At 35.5% G+C, this 24,212-nt stretch overlaps 1 protein-coding gene across 1 annotated transcript in view; it reads right to left on the bottom strand.

Moving 5' to 3' along the window:
* Positions 1-10,444, bottom strand: part of capn12 (calpain 12) — a 63,393-nt gene extending 52,949 nt beyond the window's left edge. The window contains 3 exon segments of the mRNA NM_001083063.2: positions 3,070-3,188; positions 7,234-7,303; positions 10,228-10,444. Of these exon segments, the coding sequence (NP_001076532.2) occupies positions 3,070-3,188; positions 7,234-7,303; positions 10,228-10,413 (375 nt within the window). The 5' untranslated portion in view covers positions 10,414-10,444.
* Between the last annotated feature and the right edge of the window lie 13,768 nt (positions 10,445-24,212).

Here is a 24,212-nt window from a genome sequence, read left to right as displayed (position 1 = left end):
TTTTGAGATCTCAAATTTCTCTTATGGGTGCCATTCACACCTGCTGTTCTTGTGTAAATCCACCAGAGGCTGCTGTTGACTGGCCGACTGACTGAATGAATGCCAGACTGACCGATCGACTGACCCACCCTCCTTCTTCCTTAAAACCAACCAACAGTATTTTAAAAAGCACAGATTGATCCTCCCTCCCAATTCCCTCAACCCAACCAACAATTTTAAAAAGTAATCTAGAAAAGGAAAATCTCTCGTCTGATTTTGCCACGTTTTTAGGTTTTACCTCAGCCTGTTATTTACTTGTTTATTTTAGTTTTTGGATTCTATTTTTGTCTTTTAAGTTTTCTGGAACTGTGCTTCACCAGGTTCGAACCCCGTCATCATGATCAACTCCTCTCTGCGTCTCAAGTCCACAAATGTACATGGTGAACTACTGGATAAACTGGTAACAGTGGAAAAAACCATCCATAGGCAACCGGTCAGCTGGTAAGCACGAAAGGGAGCGGCATCATACCGCCCCGTAGCGTTCCTTTAAAAAACAAAATGCAGCCATACGTACTTCTGGCTACATAATTTGTGATCTCCAGACACGTATATAGGGCTACATTTTCAGAATCAGCCTATGTTGGTACTTGCAGTCTAATGCTTGTATAATAGTCATTTGAGCAGAGCTTGACAAATCAGGGAATGATACTCAATGCAATAGTCCAAAAGACTAATTAGAGAGTGACTGTGGATAACCTCATCTTCGTTTTTAAAAGTTTGCATGTCAGTTCCATACATTTAAATACAACACAAGCACTTCTAAACTAAAAAAAGAAGTCGTTAGCATTTTCAAAATGCTCAGTTTTTGTGGTTCAAACAAAGATGCTGGAGTAATGTAGACACCAGGCATAAACATAACAAATATATGACTCCAACTTAGACCCCCACTTGGACTATAAAAACAGACCCCTTTGTGTAAAATGTATTGTGTCTTTCATACTTTCCCCAATACATCATTCATTTATAGCCACTAAAACAGTTTTATTTAACACTGTGGATAACCGCTTCAACAACACAGTCTCATGTCAACTCATAACTTTTTACCATTTAGTGGCTGGGGAATTTGTATGATCTCAGGTGCCTTCATTTATAGTGTGTTTTTGTTTTAAAATGGAGTTTTTATCTTCCTTTCTGAAAAACATTCTCTGTCCGCACTATACTGCCTAAAGTGCATGCTGTGACCATTTACATTCACTGGGCATGCAAATATTTTGCAGACATCTTTACTTGCAGTCTAATGCTTGTATAATAGTAATATGAGTTGGGCTTGACAAATCAGGGAATGATACACAATGCAATAGTTGAAAAGATCAATTAGAGAGTGACCTGATAACCTCATCTTCGTTTTCAAAAGTTGTTTTCATGCAAGTCCGATACATTTCTAAACTAAAAAAGGAGTCTTTAGCATTTTCAAAATGGTTGACAATGCTGGAGTAATGTAGACACCAGGCATTAACATAACAAAACAAATGTGTTTTAAAACAAAAACATAGTGTAAATGGCACCTTATTCTTATGTATTTCCTCAAAAATTGTCTCACGCCCCAGTGACTTTTTTCTTTCTTCAAAAAAATCCTTCATTTTTGATAAACTGTCAATTTGATGTCTGAATGTATTTATAATAGCTCTTGTGGTGCATTATAAAGCCAAACACATAATGTGTTACTGAATAATTCTGTACTTTGAATGAATAAGGTGAACAAAGGATTTCAACAGTTCACACTTAGCTGATGAGAGAGCCCTGACCTTATAAGATCCAGGAGCCCGTGGCTCCCTCCTGTTTGCAAGGCAAGAGGGGAGTTTGAGCTCAGATAGATCTCGAGAACTCCCCTGCTGTAGTAGCTAATAAACTGGTAGTGATTGCTCTTAAGAGATAACTACTTAGCATGTCTATGGTGCACTGCAAAAAATGCTTTTCTTGCTTAGATTTTTTGTCTTGTTTCTAGTCTAAATATCTAAATTTTCTTATATCAAGAAGCATTTTTTAGACAAGCAAAACATATTGTCTTGTTTTAAGAAATAATATGCCAATATTAAGTGAGTTTTTCCTTAAAACAAGTAAAATAATCTGCCAATGGGGTAAGCAAAATAATCTTGTTTTTTCTTTTTTTTATAATTATGTTTTCGGGGTTTTCACCTTTATTTTTGATAGGACAGTAGAGAAAATTGACAAAAAAGCATGGGGAGCAGAGAGAGGGGAAGGATTGGCATAGGACCACAAGGCAGCATCGAACCCGGGTTGCCACGAACACCGGAGTGCATGTGTCAACGCACTAATCACTACACCACTGGTGCTGACTTGTTTGTTCTTTTGACGTAAGATTATTTTTCCTACTAAAAAAAACTCACTTAATATTGGCATATTATTTATCAAAAAAAGACAACATGTTTTGCTTGTTGCCAGTAGATCAGCAGTTTCTGAAATACTCAGACCAGCCCGTCTGGCACCAACAACCATGCCATGTTTAACGTCACTTAAATCATCCTTCTTCCCCATTCTGATGCTTGGTATGAACTGCAGCAGATCGTCTTGACCATGTCTACATGCATTGAGTTGCTGCCATGTGATTGGCTGATTAGAAATTAAATTTGCGAGGTGTACCTAATAAAGTGGCCGGTGAGTGTAGATTACACTGAACTGAACTAAACTGAACTTCATCTGTGAAATCTTGTCATCTACAGCATGTTAAGCTGGTTTGAGACAATCTAGATTGTAGAAGCGCTATAGGAACAAAAAAGGAAAGATTTAACTAATGAGTAATATTAATTAACTACATGTACTTACTGGTTGTGGTTAGAATGTAGGTTAGGTTTAAGCTAAGTTACATGTAATTATGAACAATTCATTGTAATTACTATGATAAATGTAACTTCGTTGCCTTAAATTACAGTGTTACCACTTTTTCTAGTTAATCACTACATCATGTTAATAATAAAATGTAATCAATTAATAGTTCTAATCTTTGGACACCAACACACAAAACACCTACAGTACTGTAGTTACTTTTTCCTTTCACAATTGAACTCTCACCTTAAATCGGAAGATGCCAGCGTAGGATTCACTCAGGCTTTGTCCAGCTGGAACCACTTTCACAAATAGAGTTGGATGCATGGTGAGACAGGACAGGGCCGCCAACAGCCAGCAGTTACCTGTAGAAGGACATAACCACAGGCAGCACATTAACACATCAGTTCCATTGACAAACGAGTGCAGCCACAAACATAAAGTGAAGTAAAGGCTTTGAAAGAGCAGGAGACTTGCTGTCTGTGCAACGTTCAAAGACATTCCTCTGTAACAGGTAACAGCTGTTCGCCTGTCCCATGTGGGGGACACAGAAACAGATTCGGCGTTACCACACTTCATGAAAAACATGCCTAACACACCAGATCCCTCAGGAACGACACCAAACAGAGCTCCGCGAAGGAGGACGTCCAATTAATCTTCCGACCACAGGAAAACGGGATAGATATGTTGATGTGGAAAGTCGCTTGAAAACAAATAATTAAAATTTCTGCTTGAAGTGCTGAGAATAAGGCATTATTTGGGTAGATTTCCATTCAAATGAGATTATTTCCATGCGTTTGTTATTCGAGTGATGCGTTGGGATGTTCATATATTATTTAGAGAGGCCATCCAAATCCTGAGTGGCAAAGATCTGCCTGCTCTGCAATAAGATGTCTATACACATTTATTTTCTGCATGATTTAGACACAAGAACACTCGGACAGATCACAAATGCTTGGTTTCACAATAAGACGCAGCCAGATGTTGCTGTGATAGGGATTGTTTGGTATTTCCACCTAAGTATCTTGGGATACTCTTTAAATGGTGTTGTATCCTGGGGCATACAAAAAAAGAGGCAGCGTTTTCCGGAAATTAGTGGTAAATTACCGTTTAGAGATCATGTGTGAAAAGGATGTTATGAATGCTGGGGGAAGGGAATACTGTAAATGAAACCATTTTTAAAAAGCTGAACTTTTAACTTGAGAACCATTTGAATGCTGTGCGTTTGCAGTGGTACATTTGTTATGTAGTGCATGTTCAGATAGACATTGCAGAGTGCAAAGCAAATATGTGCACTGTGTGAACTGACTCACTGCTTTTTTAGTGTACTGTGCATTTCTTTGAAAATACCTCTCAAGACACTCACTTATAAAAACATGTCATGTCCTGGCAAAAAAATTACAAATACACTCTCAGAAAAAAAGTACACAGTGGTACAAGTAATATTCCTTATTTAATTTAAAATTGTACCTTATATGGTACAGAAAAGACCTCTTATGATACTGTTTTGTACCTTTTATGGCACGATTGAAATGATTTTCATGATTGACACAATTGTTCTCATATAAACAGTACAAATGTGTTGACCAACTCCTTCTTTATTACAATATCTATGAAAATAAATATGACTAGAAAAGCAAAGGGATTTTATGAATAAATTTCATATTAAACAAGAATAATAAGTTAAAAGCATATAGAAGCATGAGAAACTTATAAACATTAATTATTAAGTTCTATAATACAAAATAACTGGTAAAACAAAACTATAGGTATTGTAAACTAGACATTTAAGGCATTTTAATAAACATTTGGTAAGCATTTTTGATAGTTTTTTTTTTTTTTTTCAGTTTGCTTCCTACAACGAAAATGAGCGTCCTTCATATGCAAAGTGTTCATGCAGACATTTTAGTACTGTAAAACTAATCAAACATTGAGCATATCTCGGTACAATACTTTTGCATAATTCTATTTCTATTTTCTATTCTAAGTGATTACAAAGGTATTGTGTAAAAATTTAAGAAATATTATATTGTACACGGGAGAATGTGTTTCTGTAACATTTTTGTGAAAAATTTTGTGAAATGTTCAGCAAAAAATTGATCTTTTGATTTATGTTAAAGTAGTTTTTACTCTTTATTGTCATTGGAAAAGGTGCATTTACACAAAAAGAAACCTCTTTAAAAAAAAAATATTTTTGTATTTAGTTTTATATTTACTGGCACATTTTGGATAGAGCAAAATTCCTTTAAATAGTTCTTGATGGAACACATTTGACACTGTTAAGGTACAAAGTGTCTGGTCACTGTAGTGGTACCTTCATGGATCAGATTTGTACCATTTGATAAAGATACAATATTGTATCTGCAGGTTTTAAAAACCAAAAGGTGCATTTTGGTTTCCCATGGTACAAATTATGTCCTAAAGGTACAAACTGCAATGGTACAAATTTGTTTCTTAGTCTTAAGGTACAATTCTGTCCCTTAAAAAGGTACTGCCACAGTGACAAACGTTTATACCTTTTACTATTTTTTTCTGAGAGTGCAGGGTAAAAATCAAATACAATGGTGTCAATGTTTACCCATTCTTCAAAATATCTTCTTTTGAGTTCAACAGAATAAAGAAACTCAATAAGGTTTAGAACTGCTTGAGGGAGAGTAATCATGAGCAGTTTTGGGTGAACTATTCCTTTAAATGTAAAAGAATGCAAGTGATAGCTTGTGTAAATTTCAAGGTTTTTCACTCCGTTTTTAGAGGGAATGTCAATCTAAGAATTTTACTGTAATTTCTTATATTAAATGTGTGAAAGTTGCTAATGAGTGGGCCTAATTTAGAATAAAAAATAAATAAAAAATGCACTATGCAGTGTCACTTGGTTTACAGTAGATAAGAGCATCTGATAAGAGATTAATCGGGGAAACTTTTTTATATAAAATAAGGTATTTAAAAGTCCTAAATTACACTACAAAGTCATAAAGTCACAATTTTGCATTCACAGAAACTAAAAATATACTAAATGCAAAATGAAAAATATTGCATCGTTTTCTAAAAAATCTAACTAAATTAGGCGAGTTTATGCTTAAAACAAAAACAAATGTGTCAATGGGAAATAAAATTGACTTGTTTTATGCATTTTGGGGGGCCTAATGAAAGATATATGTTCATGTTTTTACATAAATTTCATTTTAACCCATTTTACACTCCAAGAAAGTGTATTTTGTTCTCAAAACTCAAACTGCCTTACCCTTTACTCACTCAAATGGTTAAGTTTTTTATGAATTTCTGCCTTCTGTTGAACACAAAACAAGTTATTCAGAAGAAGAGCAGTCACTGACATCCATAGCAGAAACAAAAAATACTATGGAAATTAATTGACCTTTTTTTCTTCGACATCCTTCAGTTCATCTTCCTTTGCATTGAACAGAAAATTAAACCCTAACAGTTTTCAAACAAGAGTAAATGATTAAATAAGGACAGAATTTTCATTCCCATAAGAATGTCTATACATTTTCACTGTAAAACAAGTAAAATACTGATAAGGAATATCACTTTTTACCATGTGATACTTTGAAAATACTTTGCTATGTTAAATAAAAATGTATATTATCTGAAACAGTCAGTATTTTGTTCTTAAAATCGATTCATTTCACATTTATCTGATATTTTATTTAGTATTGACCTAATTAATGTGATTTATAATCTGTTAAAACTGGCTTTGATGTCACTATTTCATTTGGATTGAATGAAGAAACCGCTTCTGATGATACTTTAGATGCTATATAAGACACTGAATTGCACAATACAGTTCAGTATGAAACAGTGTATATCTCGCCAACATTTTACTACGCCAACAAAACCATTTTCCATGAACAGCGAATCAATGCCATATGCAGAAATGAGAAGACAGAGGGGGTAAGGCAAAACAATAAAACAATCCCCGCTGTGCGCAATAATTGTTATTCTTTAGGTGGGAGGAAAAGGGGGGCGGGGGAAGGAGGGCTGTACAGATGATGCCAATCCTCCCTCCGCTTTCATCCCTCCACCGGCTTCAGTACATGTGTGCTGTGTTTGATGTGAGTGGCCTGCGGCGGCTCCGTGTTGCATCTCTCAGCGGGGACTCTGAGATCAGCGCAGTGTCTCGCGGCTACAGGGGCAGAATTGGGGATTGTACATTAAGCATGATGAGGAAGATCTAGGTGGATGAAGAAGATGATGGGGGGAGGAGGAGGGCTATCTGCGTGATAAGGGGAGGAAAGGGTGGGAGCGTTGCCAAAGACGGATATTTCTCTGATAGTGCTCAGCCCTTGAGGGTGCTTTTGGGTGATTTGGTTTCTGAGAAGTGCAGTAAGGCGTTATCCCATTATCCCGGCATGAAATATGAACAAGCGTTCGCTAACAGGGGCGTGCACTCACCCAGCTGGCCCTGGCAGATATCGGTGGTGCCCATGGTGCCTTCCACAAAGACGGCATTGCTGGTGATTTCCTGAAGTGGGGGAGAGGTGGGGACGGAAGAGATGGGTGAGAGCCAAAAACAATTTGCAAGTACATGTGAGGGGTTGATGAAGACATATGAAAACACATGCCCAACTTTTTAGGTTTACAGTTTCTCTGGCTTGGAGGGACAATTCTGCAATCGTCTGCAATTATATCATTACGTAAGGGAAAAAATGCCTTGTTTTATATTAAGTGGTCTTAACTACTAGGAACTTAAAAAATAAATATCTCTTATGGTGCTTTTTAGGTGGGATACTTAAAAGACACACTCAAAAAAAAAAATAAATATATATATATATATATACAGTATATGATTGCTCAAACTACTTATTTAAAATGAGCTAAAACAACACAGTTCTTGAAATTTCTTTGGGACAACTTATTTTTAAATGTTTAATCCACATAAATTTGTTAAAAGTGTTAAGTTGACCAATTTGTGTTGTGGCAACATGAATGAATTGTGTGGAACTAGGTGGCATGGGTAGGTTTCAGGTGTAAGTCATGGGTCAAAAGTGCAATTATAAATGCAGTTGAATAACTGATGTAATTAGATGCAGATCATTTGTAAAATTTAAGTACAATGTAAAAACTTATGTGCACATAATAAGTACACTTTACAGGGTATACTGTATGCTCAATAATTTGTTGATGCACCTTTGGCAGCAATTACAGCCTCAAGTCTTTTTAAATATGATGCCACAAGCTTGGCAGACCTGTCTTTGGGAATTTTTGCCCATTCCTCTTTGCAGTACCTCTCAAGCTCTATTGGGTTGGATGGGAAGTGATGGTGTACAGCCAATTTCAGATCTCTCTAGAGATGTTCAATAGGATTTAGGTTTGGGCTCTGGCTGGGCCACTCAAGAACATTCACTGATATGTTGTGAAGCCACTCCATTGATATTTTGGAGATGTGCTTTGGGTCATTGTCCTGCTGAAAGATGAACCGTCACCCCAGCAGGTTTTCATTCAGAATGTCTGATTGCTGCATTCATCCTTCCCTCTATCCTGACTAGTCTTGCAGTTCCTGCTACTGAAAAACATCCCCACAGCATGATGCTGTCACCACCATGCTTTACTGTAGGGCTGGTACTAGTCTGGTGATGAGCAGTGCCTGGTTTTCTCTAAACGTAACACCTGGCATTCATTTCAAAGAGTTTAATTTTAGTCTCATCAGACCAGAGAATTTAGTTTCTTATGGTCTGAGAGTCCTTCAGATGCTTTTGGCAAATTCCAGGTGGGGACTGGCTTCTGTCTGGTTACTCTACCTTACAGGCTTGATTAGTGGATTGCTGCACAGATGGTTGTATTTCTGTAAAGTTTTCCTCTCTCCACATAACACTGGAGCTCAGATAGAGTGACCATCGAGTTACTGATCACCTCTCTGACTAAGGCCCTTCTCCCCCGATCACTCAGCTTAGATTGCCAGCCAGCTCTAGGAAGAATCCTGGTGGTTCCAAACACCTTCCACTTACAAATGATGGAGGCCACTGTGCTCGTTGGAACTTTCAGAGCAGAAGACATTTTTCTGTAACCTCCCCCAGGTTTTTTATTATGAATAAATTTACAACAATTAAAAAAAATTAAAAATCTTTTTTCACATTGTCATTATGGGGTATTGTGTGTAGAAGGTTGAGAAAATAAATTAATTTAATTAATTTATGGAATAAGGCTGTAACAAAAATGTGGAAAACGTGAAGCGCTATGAAAACTTTCCGGATGCACTGTACATATATTATAGAACTGCAGAAATAAAGGTATGGTAATAATGGTTACTACAGTAAACACAGCAGAGTGATGTCAAATCTGGCAGGACTTTATTGATTTTATAAACAACATAGCAACCTAATATTCGTAGATTAAATTCAAGCAAACTTTAGCAGACATTGTACAGCCAAAAATAACACAACATTTAATACTTTGTAAAATGGCATTCATGAATTTTAAGGGCCTTACATTTTACTAAATTAATTTATAAACTTTTAATATGTTTTAAGACCGCACAGATGCCCTGAATTTACAACACAATTAATTTAAATTTAAGTACATAGTAATAAAGGCCACTTAATATAAAGTTGTACCAGACACTTGCAAATTAAATTTTTTTCTGGATCTACAATTTATAGTTATGTGTTTGACTTGAGTATACTTATGTGTATTAAAATGAAAATCTATTGATGGCATTTCTTTGAAATGTAAATGTAAGCGTAAAATAAAAAACTTTTGTAAAAAGTTATAAAATAATTTTTTCATGTTATGCTTATACACAGTACTCATCATTTGAAGTGTCTTAAAACTAATAAACAACACCCATTTTTATCCTAAGACAATTTTGAAAAACATTTTTGATTAACTTTGAATGATGACTATATGAATGTTAAGGCAACACACACTAATGTTTTAACCTCACAATAGTTAAGAAAGTAATATAAGATGGAATAATCGTGATTTTCAGTCACAATTAATAAAAATAGTTTTGATATATAAAATCATTAAAAAAAATGATTTTAGAAGAAATGTTTTCAGATGCTGTCATTGCTTTACCTTAAGCATGGGCAGAATTTACAGGGTGGTTTTAGTAGCTTCTTTATTTTTAACAGCTTCCTCTAGTGTAACATCACCTTTAATGATCCCATAAGACTAGGGCTCTTGTGTTCAATGAAAATTCCTGCACACTGTGATGCAATAAAATTTCTCCTGCACACTCTGGTGTATAACTTTTAATCAAATTAAGTTTCTTGTTTTGTTAATTATAACAACCCACTGGTGTTATTTATTAATGATTGCTACTATTAATTCAGTTCATTTGCTATAAATTCACACATACAATCTATAAACATTTTTGTCTGGAATGTCCACCCAAGATGATAAAAGACTATTCTCACTGTAGTCTAGTTAACTTATGAGTGAAGTTACCTTAGGGCGCAGCCACTTCACTGCCTTCTTGGGATCTGGATCCGCTGGGAGACCGAGGGAGCTTTGATTCGCTGCAAACACTGAGTCTGAGAACAGAACTGCGGATTTGAGGCACGTCTGCAGCAGGACTTCATAGTCTTGATCCTTGAACTTGACCGGATTGTCAATGGAGCCTAATTCAGACATCTCTTCAGGACTGTTTGACAAAACTTGTGTTGAAGTTTTTGAGCTTTAGCAGCACTTTTTAGAGCAGCACCTTCTCCTTCTACCCTGTTCCCTCCCTCTCATGTTTATTGCCCTGGGAGGCGCAGAAACTTGAGACGTAGCATTTCTGATAATGTCCGGCTCGTTTTTTGGCTCCCTGAGATGATAGTTAACAAAATAAGCAGTGCTAACATTTAGATTGTTTCATTCAAATGCTACAAGTACACTATGGGAAAAAATAATGACAACACAAAAATTGTGTAGCTGTTGACAAATCTCTACGTAATTTGTAAATCTACAAACTGACATTTATATTATGAATTTAACAAAAATGTCCAAAATTAGCATCTCTTGAATGTATGGTTGACTCGTAAATTTAAATTCCTGCAAGCATGTAAGATCCACTTGCTCAAAACCTGAGTTTTTTTCTTTTATGAACACAAAAGAACATATTTGGAAAAATTCTGGTAGCTGGCATCCATTGATTTACACAGTCCCCCACCCCCCCACTATAGAAGTCAAAACGGGCCAGCAGCAGCATTTATCAAAATATCTTCTTTTGTGTTCAACAGAAAAAAATAAATAAAAACTCTTAAAGTTTTAAAACCAAATGGGGGAGAGTATTTTTTCATTTTTGGGTAAAGTATTTCTTTAAATGGTGTGTAAAATAACATATACACCGCTAGATGGCACTGGAATGCTACTATGTCGTTTCTTTTTTTTCTGACGTATTTTCCTCACAGTTGTTTCCTCGTTATCATACATGGTGAAACAAAATTTAATTTTTAAAATCAAAAACTAAGGAAAAAAAACACATGAGCATAATATCCAATATATATAACTTTTTTTTGTACTTTTAACGTTTTAACTTTAACCGTTTTATGTTTTTCTCTTATGATGTTTTGTAAGGAGACAAGATGTCTGAGATTAAAACCAGGGACACTTCCTAGTAGCCTACAGTAGTCTACATATCATTTTGTCTCATAATATAACAATTATTACACTGAAAAAAATAGTTTAAAATAACTAATACAAATACGATACAGATAAAACAATATTGCACTAACAATAACACTTTACAAAAACATTACCATTTGCAATTGTGTTTAACATTGTTATTTTAGAAGCAAAGTATAATGGGAGTTTTTATTGTAACGTTGATTTGTAATGCAAATGGAGTGTCTGATCAACCTCTTTCACAAGTTTTGACAGACAGTGACATCATATTGAATGGAAACAGTATTTTTTTGTTGTTGTTGTTGTTGGAAATTGAGTTTTTAAATTGAACAATGATTTTTTATTTATGTATTCTATCTTTAGCAGGAGTCATTTTAATTATATTCGTCATTATAACATCACACCACAAAACTATAGGACATCACAGAGATACAGCTCTGGAAATAGATACATTATTGTAAAGATGCAATGATATGTTAATCTCATTGGCCTTTAAAATGCTGTCTGAGAGAAAAGTTCGCCATCTTGCAAATTCTGTCAAACTAGTGATCAACTAGTTTGGCTGTCGGTTAAACAGGGTTTGTCGGATAATTAAGGAAATTACCACCTGGTGGCAGATTAACACCATGATTGAGAGGAATCTGTAATAGTTCTCAAATATTTGAATTAGCTTTTATTGTTTTTTTGTTTTTTTTAATTTTTTATAGCAAATAAAGTGGAAACATTACATATACAATTAAAATCAACGTTTTAGAAGATTTTTTAAAAGAGTTCTCTAGGCATTTTTATAGAAGGAATATAAAATGAATATTTGTTTGACAAAACAGTATAATTATGCTGTTCTTCAAACTAAAATACTTATAAACTAAAGACATTTTTTTAACTTCTAATGAAATTATTGAAATGGGTATATGTACTCAAGAAACTCAGAGGTCCCATAACTCATTCAGGACACATGCTAGAGCTTCCCTTAATGATACACCTTAAACATGGATTGTTGTAAAAACTCACCAAAAAGAGAGGAAGCATTGTCTCCTAATTGACATGATATCAATTGTCAATTATGGGGAAAGAGTTAATATCACCTTAAAAGTTTTCAATTGGGTAGAGATCAGGGGATTGAGCTGGCCACTCTTACCTCAATCTTTTGTGTCTGACACCAAGTTATTGCTTGATTACTTGTGTGTTTGGGTTCACTGTTTTGTTGAAACATCTTCAAATCTGTTGTGATGTATACAAATAGATCCACGGGACCTGGGGCCTGTACCCGGAAGCTGGATTAGCTGATCAGCCGGTTAAGTTTATTTTGCACCAATCCTTGGTTAAGCCCATGGCAACAAAGAGCGATTAAAACAAGGCTACCTTTATGATAACTAAAACCCAAGATTGATGCAAACTAAACTTTACTGTCTAACCCACTCATCCGGCTTCATGGTACTGTACAAGCCACTGGTCAACGAAAAATAGGTCCAATGACAGGATGAGAAACATCGCCATATGATTTTGTGCCACCATCCTTCAAGGTCTTGTAAGTATACTGGGGCTTGAATTCAGTACCTGGACTTCATTTCAAACACTGTCAAGGGTCACTAGATCAAAAAAGAACAATTTCATCTCATGAGTCCACATTTTCCTTTGAGCCAATCAATGTGTTCCATTGCAAATATGAACCGATTCTGCATATACTGTTTTTTTCAGCAGTGGTGCTTTATAGGATGTCTGGAAGTGTCTGGATCTGGACTATGATTTGTTTTAACTGAAGTTGCTTGTTTTAGTCCAGGTTTCCATGTTTGTGTTAAAGCATTTAACAATATTTTGGATGCGCATTGACTTTACCTCTTTATTCCCTTCTACAATAAACTTTTTACATAAATGACGTTCTTCAATGAATGATGTTTGGAACAACCCATTTTACGTCACTATTCAGAAAGAAATACATTTTATCCACAATGATATATGCCACATTTGCTTACCTTTTTCCTTCATAAAGGATCAGTAATGACAAGCTGAATATTTTCTCGGAATAAATGAATTCTCTCATTAAACTCCACACTGCTATTATTTTGAACACCCTCTTTCAACGCCAATTACCCAGAACAAGCAGTGCACAACAGTTGAGTGTTGTTTTTCTATTACACTACCTCATTCACAAGTAAATCATTTGCAATGCACAAACATCAATATTGCTAATAGCAGTGGTTCAGGAAGTTACTGACGTTGTGATGCTATTTTTATCAATACAGCTGTATTGCCCAGCTTATTTTCTTTAGCATATGTGATCCTGGACCACAGAACCTGATGTCTGAATAGACAAAAATATATTGTATGGGTCAAAAGGATCGAACGAAATTTATTTTATCCCAAATATTTTTTTGAATATTAAAGATGCTGTTTCATGAAGATTTTTGTAAATGTTGTACTGTAAATAAATAAAAACTAAATGTTTGATTAGTAATGTACATTGCTAAGCACTAAATTTTGACATAATTTGAGTCAATTTTCTCTTTATTCAGATTTTTTAAACCCTCAGATTTCAGATTTTCAAATAGTTGCATCTAAGACAAATCTTATCCTATTCATCAATGGAAAGCTTACTCAGATTTTAGTTGATCTATATATCTTATTTACCAAACATTTACACGTGTAATATATTTGTTTGTTCTCCATTTGTTTACCCTCAGTGTTATGCGCATCTGTGTAAACACTAGGTAAGGGGTAAGGGGCAAATATTTTCTTTCAATAACTTTCTTTTCAATAACTGCTGTATTTTTCTTTTGAATAGTTAGGATAGAAGTTGGGCCAATAGATTGTTTTGTTTTAATTATTTCTATTGTTTCGACGCTGCCCGCGTCTCATCTCTTCAACTCTACTATCTATCTGTTCAGACATCTTATGTCCCATTTGTTGTATGTAAAGTTCAATATATTCTTGTAAATATTTCATGTTCTTTCTATGAACATATTTTTTTGCATTTATTATTATCACTATCTTTGTAAATAAACTCTATTTATTGCAGTTAGTTAGTCTTGGTATTTTGTCCCTCACTTGTTGATATTGTGTGTTTGCTTATGTGTTTCACCCAAAAATGAATGTTACTCTTTTTCCCCTAGACTCACCATCTTTAAAATTGTAACATCATCTCATAAATTGTCTGAAAACAAGCAATATTTAATATTGATCTATATTGTCATATTAAAACACATTTTTTTTGCTAAAAACATACTATTAAAAACACAATACATATTATAAACATGTAATTGATCCAACCCCAAATCACTAAAGGGACTAAGCCAGAAAATGAATGAATGAATGAATGAATGAATGTATGAATGAAATGGATCCTTAGAACAAACCCATAAAACTGTTACTAACTTTGAAGTGGAATCTTTTACGACTTTTCTACTTTTTTTCTAGGGCTGTATTTTGGAAACTCCAGATAAGAGTTCGGTCACAAAGGTAAGCGATGTTATTAACCAATCATATTAATATCTATATAAATGGAAAGTAAACATATGTGTTTAAGCATATTACTATTTAACCCTTTCGTATCAATCAGATCACCTGACCTCCACACACTACCCTCACTTTTCTTCACAGATTGACTAGCTAAAGACTTACATGGGCTAAATAAACACGGTTCATAATGAGACGGATGTGAACAATCGCTGATGATTTACTCTGTTATTGACGCCTATGTTCTGTGGGCTACATATGGTCTTTCAGTTAGAGAGGATTATGTCGTAACGACAAAGGTCGCCGACCCGCCCAGAACATTATCAGGCTCCCGGCACGTCCACGACCCCTACTGCTCCCACGACCCAAACCCAGAGCTTGTCTGCTCGCAGGCATCAATTAACACCAGTCGTTCCCAGGCACTGCCGAGGTGCCCGATGGAAATCCGTATTAGAATAGGATGAAAGAAGGTCAGGGGGTCAAGAACAGAAAGACAATTACCCTATATCTTGCTATTTAAATATCCTGCCTCACTACATCACTTGCTATCACTATTTATTCTATTTAACCATCTCAAACTCTTTACATTTGTACTCGCTCTTTATTTAAACACATGCCTGTGTAGAAAGAACTAGCCTTCTAATGCCATTCAATTAGGAACACACAATATATCATTTCAGCATCGACATCACAATGTGCGCATCTGCAATAGTCACATAGCAGGGTGTGCAATGTCGGGTTGGGATTTAGTAAATGAAATCTGTGGAGCAATCTCAAAGTTTAAGCATAAAAGCTAATTTTTGCAAATGAACACTTTAAAAATGCTGGGTTGTTTTAACCCAATGTTGGGTCAAATGTGGACAAACCCATTAATTGGGCTAATAGTGTAATTTAAATTGAATTGATTAATTGACTGTATCCCAAGCTTTGGTTTATGCATATTTCACTCAATGTTAGGTTACAACAACCTGTTATTTTGTAGAGTGCTGGGCCACTGAAACTATGAGCTTTAGGGGCCGTTCACATTTGGCATCTTTTGAGTGCTCAAGTTTTTTATTTCCAATGGAGGTACATGACAGACACATGCACTTGTGTTTTCTAGGCGCACCTAGTTGAAAACATCTCAACTTTTCAGTTTCCCGCAAGTGCACTGCGAATCATGTGACATGATAAGAGCAAACCAATCAGCAGCACACTGGAGAATGAAAGAACAGCTGATCATTCCGGTTCAGCTACATCCTGAAATGTATGATTTGTCAAGCAAGCTCTTATTATTTCAACATAGGCTCATTCTGAAAATGTAGACACACATACATTTATGGAGATCGCGAATTATGTAGCCAGAAGTGCTTTTAGTTTTTAAAATAAATGCTATGGGGGGGCTATGACGCTGTTCCTTTTCAAGCTTACCAGCTGACCGCTTACCTCTGTATGGATGGCCTTCCCACTGTTATCAGTTTGTCCGGGTAGCTTGCCATGTAGGTTGGCAGACTTGATACGCAGAGAAGAGTGGACCCCTACGATGGGGTTTGAGTCCAGAATGCAGGTAAGACAAAAAACAAAAAATAAAATAAACAATAAATAACAGGGTGAGAATGTGGTAAAGTCTGAAAAAATTGTAAAATCAGATAAGGGCTTTTCTTTTTTTGGATTGCTTTTTAAAACTGTCGGTTGGGTTTATGGAAGGGGGTGGGCAGGTCAATGGGTGCTTTTTAAGACCCTATTGGTTGGGTTTAGGAAAGGTGGAGAGTGGGTTAGTCGATCGGTCAGTCAGTCAGTCATTCAGTTTGTCAGTCGACAGAGGCTTCTCTAGTGGATGTGTCATCTGAAACATGCAACAAATGTACCTTTGCGTAAATGTAGGCTGATACATGTATTTCTAATGAGCCTAAGCTAGTCTTAAAGCCTGTGACTATGTAAGCATTTTACATGAGTTTAAAGTATTTAATTGGACACAAGAAATGATAATGACTGTAGTTTTAATAAACAACAATTGTATTTAATTATTTATACGATGAAGACTACACTGTTTTTTACATTAGTTATTCAATTTCTGTTCCTGAATAGACTGTTCCCAGAAAAAAAAACTAACACTGCTTATCTAGGTTGTCTCTTTGTTCGTTTACATTGATCTATACTTGCTTGGAATTTGTTATATTTTAAAATATTTTAATTTTTATTATATTTTATTATATTATACTTTAATTTATATCTTTCACAATATAGTTAAATTGTAATTTCCAGTATCATGCACCCCTACAGTGAATACGTAATTAAAAGATACACTTTACATCTGCCTTGATTTCTGTGCTTTTAGTAGATGCTTTCTTCTGTACTAGAAATCGAAGAAGGTGTTATTTTCTGAGGGACGAGTTGGTTAGCTGGTGTAAGTATGCTTTGATCCCCCAGGGCAGGTCACAGCTTTGTGAACGTAACAACGAGACCTGCGAGCTCTGCTTCTGGAGTAAAGGCCAGTTCAACCAGTCTGTCTGTCCAGCGTAAGGCGGCTGTTTTGACCTGTATTGTGCTCATTTGTGTGAGAGTGGAGGTCACCAGGTGCTGGGTGGGTGAGTTTTTTTTCCTCTCCCTCTTTTTTTCGGTGTCACATACAGCTTGTCTGGGAGGTTATTAAGTTGTGTGTGTGTGAGAGAGAGAGAAACAGAGAGAGAGAGAGAGAGAGAGAGAGAGAGGGAGAGAGAGAGAGAATGTGTGTGTGTTTGTATATGGGAAAGCTGAAGTGCACCTCATTTGTGCCATATTTGGATTTCAGGGCTTGAAAACAAATTCATAGATTTGCCATGCAGGCCAATAAGTGTTATTGAATTGTTACAAAACTGGAAGAAACAACTATTCTTTGATATCATCCAAATTTACATACTGCTTTGGAAATAATTGAGAGACCACTTGAAAATTCTTCTTGAAAGTGTGTTTCTTTTCATTTAATGTTATATATAGTTAATAGATTGCTCTCAAATCAAAAATAAAAACATCAATTAGACTTTTTTTTAAACCCAAGGGCGCAGATTTGCTCTTGACATTGGTGGGGACATACATACCTAGAGCGCATGCATTGAACAGTACAAATTCAGTTTCAAACTTTTAAAAACATGATTAAAGTACTTAATAATATAAAACAAACTTAATAATACACATAACAATCCTGTCCAATGCTGAGAAAGTAAATTCACAAGAATTTACTGCAGTCAGGCTTTGAGGACGTATGGATGTTGAGAAACTTTGAGAGGTGTGTGACGCAATTCAACTGTTTAATCCTAACTATTGTTTTTTCATAATCATGGAGGCCAAAATCGAAGCGGAATGTTAATTAATTGCACAGCCTTGGTTAATAGTATTATGGTGAAGTAGTGGTGAACTTGACTTGCACGTGTAGGTTAAGAGTTGACAGAGCATTACTTTATTTTGTGGTCGATTAAATTACTGGTAGGGAGATTTCAGTTATTGGTGGATTTTGGTGAGGACATGTCCCCTCTGTCCATGCCAATTCTACGCCCTGAATTAAACCAGGGGTAGGGAACCTAAATAAATAATTAGCTTGACATTTTCATAGACCTTTAAAAAATAGTACAAATATTAAACTGACCCAAAAATCACCCAAACATCACATAAAATTTCACCCGAAAACGCACTCTTTACTTGTTACAAACGTCTCATAAATTTCTTATGTTAAACTTCTGTTAAACTAAAGAATATATTTTTAAAAAAATGTTAAAATCCAGTAATCATTAACTGTATTTGTTTTTTTCAGGTGCAACTTTCCTCAGATTATCTTCTTCTGTGTCCAACAGAAGAAAGAGAGGTTTGGAACCACTTGAAGGAGAGCAGTTTAAATAAATGTTTGGGTGAACAATCCCTTTAACATTAAAATTTCAAATTCATATGTTGAATATAAATGCAGTAAAATTAAGCAAAACTGGACTTTTTACCATAGCTGTATATCAAAAACAGCTCTCCATGGAAAATATAATGGCGTAGGGGAGAGCGGGGTACAAAGTAACACTTTTTGGTTGTGGCCAAATAATGAACGAAGTAATAGGGTTAAACAAACCATATTTTTTTATACCAACAACACACAAGCCTCTCCTGCAAATGAGCACTGGAATTATGATCGCCGGGCCTATGGTTTCTGTGCAGTATTGACAGAAGTTCCAGGAGTAAAATTATTACTATTTACCCCACCTGCGGCCGGGGCAAGTTGTAACAGACAGAGGGTTAATTGTAGCACATACATAAAAAGTCAGATTTCACACAATTAATTTAAACTCAGTTTATTTGAAATAGTATATTTCCACAGCACTTCACTACTTTTTCATTCTACAAAGCACAGCATGTTTATGTATCTATTAAATTTGGATTTATTTGCATTATTATCAAAAAATAAAACAAATTAAATAAATAAATAACTTTATATACTGTATATTCAATTAGAAAATTCTATTAAAAACGGTTTTAATTAAAAAAATTCCCAACATTTTATACTCAAAATTCCAAAATTATCTTGTATTTTGTTTAACTAGTGTCCAACAAATGTGGCTTATTGGAGACAACAGTGTGTTTTTTAAATGTTTAAAATAATTTCATCTCGTAGCCAAGGAATCAGTAATCACAACAAGATTTTACGTAGCCTACATACTTTAACAGATTTAAAAAAAAAAAAAAATTTATATATATATATATATATATATATATATATATATATATATATATATATATATATATATATATATATATATATAGACTAGAGCATAATAAAAAATAGTGTTATGCTACAAAAATGGTTTCTCCTGTGTTTTTCATCCAAAATTCGCCGAACCTTTCCAATAATTGACAGGATGACGTCTGACGACACTGTGGTGAAAGCCTCGGAAGCATGCCATGGTTAACCCTTAAAACGCGTACTTTGTGCCCCACGCTCTACTGTTACATAGGCAAATAAATACGGAGAGTTTTTACCTTTTTATGTGAGCTGTTAAGCTTTAAAATCAATTTGCTACAAACGAATTGGTCCCGAATGTTATGAGAAAGCTCGCTGTACATTTGACCAGAATTTGAATGAAAATGCCAAACCGCTTCCACCACAGCCGTGCTGGGAATATGTCAGTTGTGGAGCATCCGCCGTAACAGGATTATCACCTTGTTTTCTGTGGTGAAGCGGGTCATGTCTAAACTCATATTTGTGGCCGTTTTCCTTCAGGAAGCAGCGAAATTGTCACCTGTTGGTCTGTTTGTGGACAGCTGGACCGTTGTCATCCCCTCTCACGCAAGGCCAATAACAAACGCTAATTTCAGGGTTCAGGTTTCTCTCTGTGGTCTTTGCGGAGGAAAGGAGGGACGTTTCCACTGGATTATATTAGATGCTGGTTTGGGAACGAGGATAAAGAAACACTAGAGAGCTTTTCTGTGGTTCGTCGTGTTCACACAACCTTCCCTTGCTCATTCTCTCCTTTCATCGTCTTCATCATCTCATTGGCGGAAAAGACTAAATGTACCTGAAGAAATTAAATGGCTTTTTAAAAATAATAATACGTTTCTGTTACATTTAATGATATTTACTCCAATGGTGAAACTTTTATTGGTAAGATTTTACAAATGTTTTTAAAAGAGGTTATTCAGCTCAAATATTGTCAAATTGTAAATTGTACAAATAATAATAATAAACTATTTTAGTTTTCTTAGAAATCCAGTAAAAAAACTACAAAAAATATTTAATTATATAACTCAAAGCTAAATTTTCAACTACGTTATTTCACTAATCAGTCTTGATATGATGATCTGCTTTTCAATATATATATATATATATATATATATATATATATATATATATATATATATATATATATATATATATATATATATATATATAGTTTTTTTTTTGAAAGGCAGATCATCATATCAAGACTGATTAGTGAAATAACGTTTCTATAATTGTATATATATATATATATATATATATATATATATATATATATATATATATATATATATATATATATATATATATATATACAACAGTTCTGTCTGGTACTTGAATCTGATTGGCTAATAGCTGTGCAATATTCTGCAAATGACAGCACTCGTATTGCCTCCTAACCCTTCATCTTTGTGTATTACTCCACCCACATACAGCGACAAGCAGAAGACACTACAGTTTGACAAATATTGCTGCTGTTGGACAACATAATGCACTTAAGCTTCAGAGAGACAGCGCATCGGCGGCCATTAGCCTGTTATTGAGTAGAGCAGGGGTCACCAATCTTGGTTTTGGAGGGCCTGTGTCCCTGCAGGGTTTAGCTCCAACGTGCCTCAACACACCTGCCTGGATGTTTCTAGTATACCTAGTAAGACCTTGATTAGCTTGTGTTCAATTAGGGTTGGAGCTAAAATCTGAAATTATAAATTATAAATTATAAATAGTAATTGTACTAGCTCTAAAATGACCTTTGTGAAGTAGTAAGGGTTTATGCTGTTTTGGCGTCAGCTGCAGATGTCAATGATTGGCGGAAGAAAGCAGTTCCTCCATACGAAAGTGTTTTTTGACTCTGTTTGATTTCTTTTTTTATACACGATTATGCGTCAAACTGTTGTTTAAACGCTATATCACACTGGTAGCAGTGCAATGTGGCTGTATATTGTCACAAGTGGGGCACTAAGACACTCGGCTTGCATTCTCGTGTCAATGCACGCCTCCCACCAGTGGTGATATACAGCCATATCCACTGTGATATGGGACATTTTACCAGAAACTAACATTTTCACATAAAAATTGTGACAGGGTCTGACCTTTAGCTTGTGGTCCTCAAAGAATCATACAAAAACAAGCATAAAAACATACAATTCATTGAAGTTATATATTTATTGTTTTGATTATGTCTATTTCTGAGAGAATGAGACCATTGTACCAGTCGCACTGAGACATTTCAAATGATATCAAACATGATAGATAAAGTCACTTGGGTTAATTTAAAACATTCAGACTTTAAAATGACCAAATGTGTGAGTTGGGGTGGTTGAAGTCGAGTTTCAGCAGACTCAGATGTAAATGTAGCGGGAACTGGTTCTTTCCCGCATTCCCACCTGCTGCAATTGTCTCTGATTTCGGCTCATGTTTGAATTGTCAAAGACATCAAAATATTTGCAATATCTCAATTCTTACAGCACCGTTGAACAATGTCAGCTTTTCCATCAAATAATGTCACTTCCTCTGATTCATAGCCATAAAGGTGTATTGCACGGATGTTAAATTTAATGCAAACGTGACAAGACTGACAGAAACATGGGAAGAGCTTTTTAAATAGTATTTAATTGTAGAATTTCTTTATAATTTCAGGTTTTCATTCGATTGATGTGAATGATAAAAACTTCAACTTGCTATATCTGTATTTTCAGTACTATTTAAGTGCTATTTAAGGATTTTTCCCCTAAAAAACAGTTTCAGCATAATATAAACTATTAAAGCTGTTGGTTCAATTGGGCTGAGCACAAGGACAAAAACAGAATTAACAAATTTGTGTTTTTAATAAAGAAAAATATCTGAGAACCAAATGAATGACATATTTCTTTACAGAACAACTCACATAAATCAACCATCAGTCCATTTTAGACATTTTTGGGATGAAATACTTTTTATTCACTGTATCTCTGTTTTATTTAAGAGACAGAAAATGTATGTTAAGCGACGCGGTGGCGCAGCAGGTGCTGTCACCTCACAACAAGGTTGCTGGTTCTAGCCTCAGCTGGGTCCGTTGGCGTACATGTGTGGAGTTTACATGCTCTCCCTGCGTTTGCGTGGGTTTCCTTCGGGTGCTCCAGGTTCCCCACAGTCCAAAGACATGCGGTACAGGTGAATTGGGTGAGCTAAATTATCCGTGGTGAATGATCGTGTACTGATGTTTTTCTTAAAGATGGGTTCCAGCTGGAAGGGTATCCGCTGCATAAGACATATGCTGGATAAGTTGGCGGTTCATTTCACTGTTGCAACCCCAAATTAATAAAGGGACTAAGCCGAAAAGAAAATGAATGAATGAATAAATAATGAATGTTTCTGGTAGAATGTACCTTATATTATCAGTTAAAACAGTGGGGCTGCTTCATATTTTTTTTGTGGAAACTATATATTATATAGTATCATTCAAAAGAACCATATAAAATCGGTTTATAGTGATTGGTCGATGAACACTCTAAAGTGGGCTGTTTTCATGGAACTTCAGAGCTAAAGTAGCTCCAGGGCAGGTCTTGAGCGAATTACAGTTCCAAATCACTTTACTGAATAGTTATTTCAAATCTCCAACAATCAAAAATCTGATCAAAGCAGAAGGGATTGACTCAAAAACACTTTGGGTTTGAAGACTAAACTTGACAAACTGAAATACAACAGTGTATTTAGGTTTGGTAACTGTAGTAAAAGCAAAATAATTAATGATTGGCCATTAAAAAACTAAACTAATATTATTTGTATCCATTTATTTTGTTTAATATTTCAATTGCCCATTGGTAATTATTCTTTACTTACATAATTTCGCAGGAGATACATGCTTGGTGTTTTAATCCTTGATTCATTGACCTTACTTAATAGTTTCAGTTAATGCCTCCCATTAGGAATGCTGTAAGATCATTATAAAGACATTCATATTATAAACATAATTAAATGAATTCAGAAGGACAGTCATGCATACTCAAGAGCAGCTTTCTTGAGACCCCGAAACCACAAACTTTCCCTTTTCACTCAAGAAGCAGTAGGGTATTTTGTTGTGGTCTGTAGTCAATCGTAAACACATTTCAAAGTCCACATGCACCTGCAGGTCTGTGCGGTCAGTTACCCGTCTCCACACCCTGATAGCATAGTGATTGGCCAGTAAAGATAAACACAGGCCAGTCCCAGATCAGAAGGGCAGCGTGTTTAAGAAAGCTGTCCCAAAAGAGACAAAGGGCACCTGGGAATGTTTTCTATCTGCCAGAGGCCATCTTAACTCGCACAAGCTCGTGTTACATTATGTAATTGGGTCCGTGCGGCCACCAAATGGTGTGTGGCTGGGTCGGGTGTATAAGGTTTTGATAGAGGAGAAGCAATGCAGGTCCCAAGGCGATCACCTGTGATTCAGAGAATCGTGAATTTTTGCTGAACTGCCAGAGTTGTAAATGACGTTTCGTACCCCTCCCTCGTGCTTCGCTATCTTTCTCTCATTCTCCGAAATGGCGATAATTGGAGATGGGGTGAGAGCTACATATGGTCCCTTCAATTCAACCTCCCCCAGCCCAGGCTGAAAGCTCATTAAAAAGGTTGCTTGTTAATGAGCTATAGGGATCATAGAGCGTCCCACTCATTAGAGGGGCCAGAGATACCGGCGTGAAGGTTT

Source organism: Danio rerio, chromosome 18 (genome assembly GCF_052040795.2).
Source record: "Danio rerio strain M-AB ecotype USA chromosome 18, GRCz13ab, whole genome shotgun sequence".
Lineage (NCBI taxonomy): Eukaryota > Metazoa > Chordata > Actinopteri > Cypriniformes > Danionidae > Danio > Danio rerio.
Note: the sequence above shows the minus strand (reverse complement) of the source record. Positions and strands in the feature narration are given on the sequence as shown.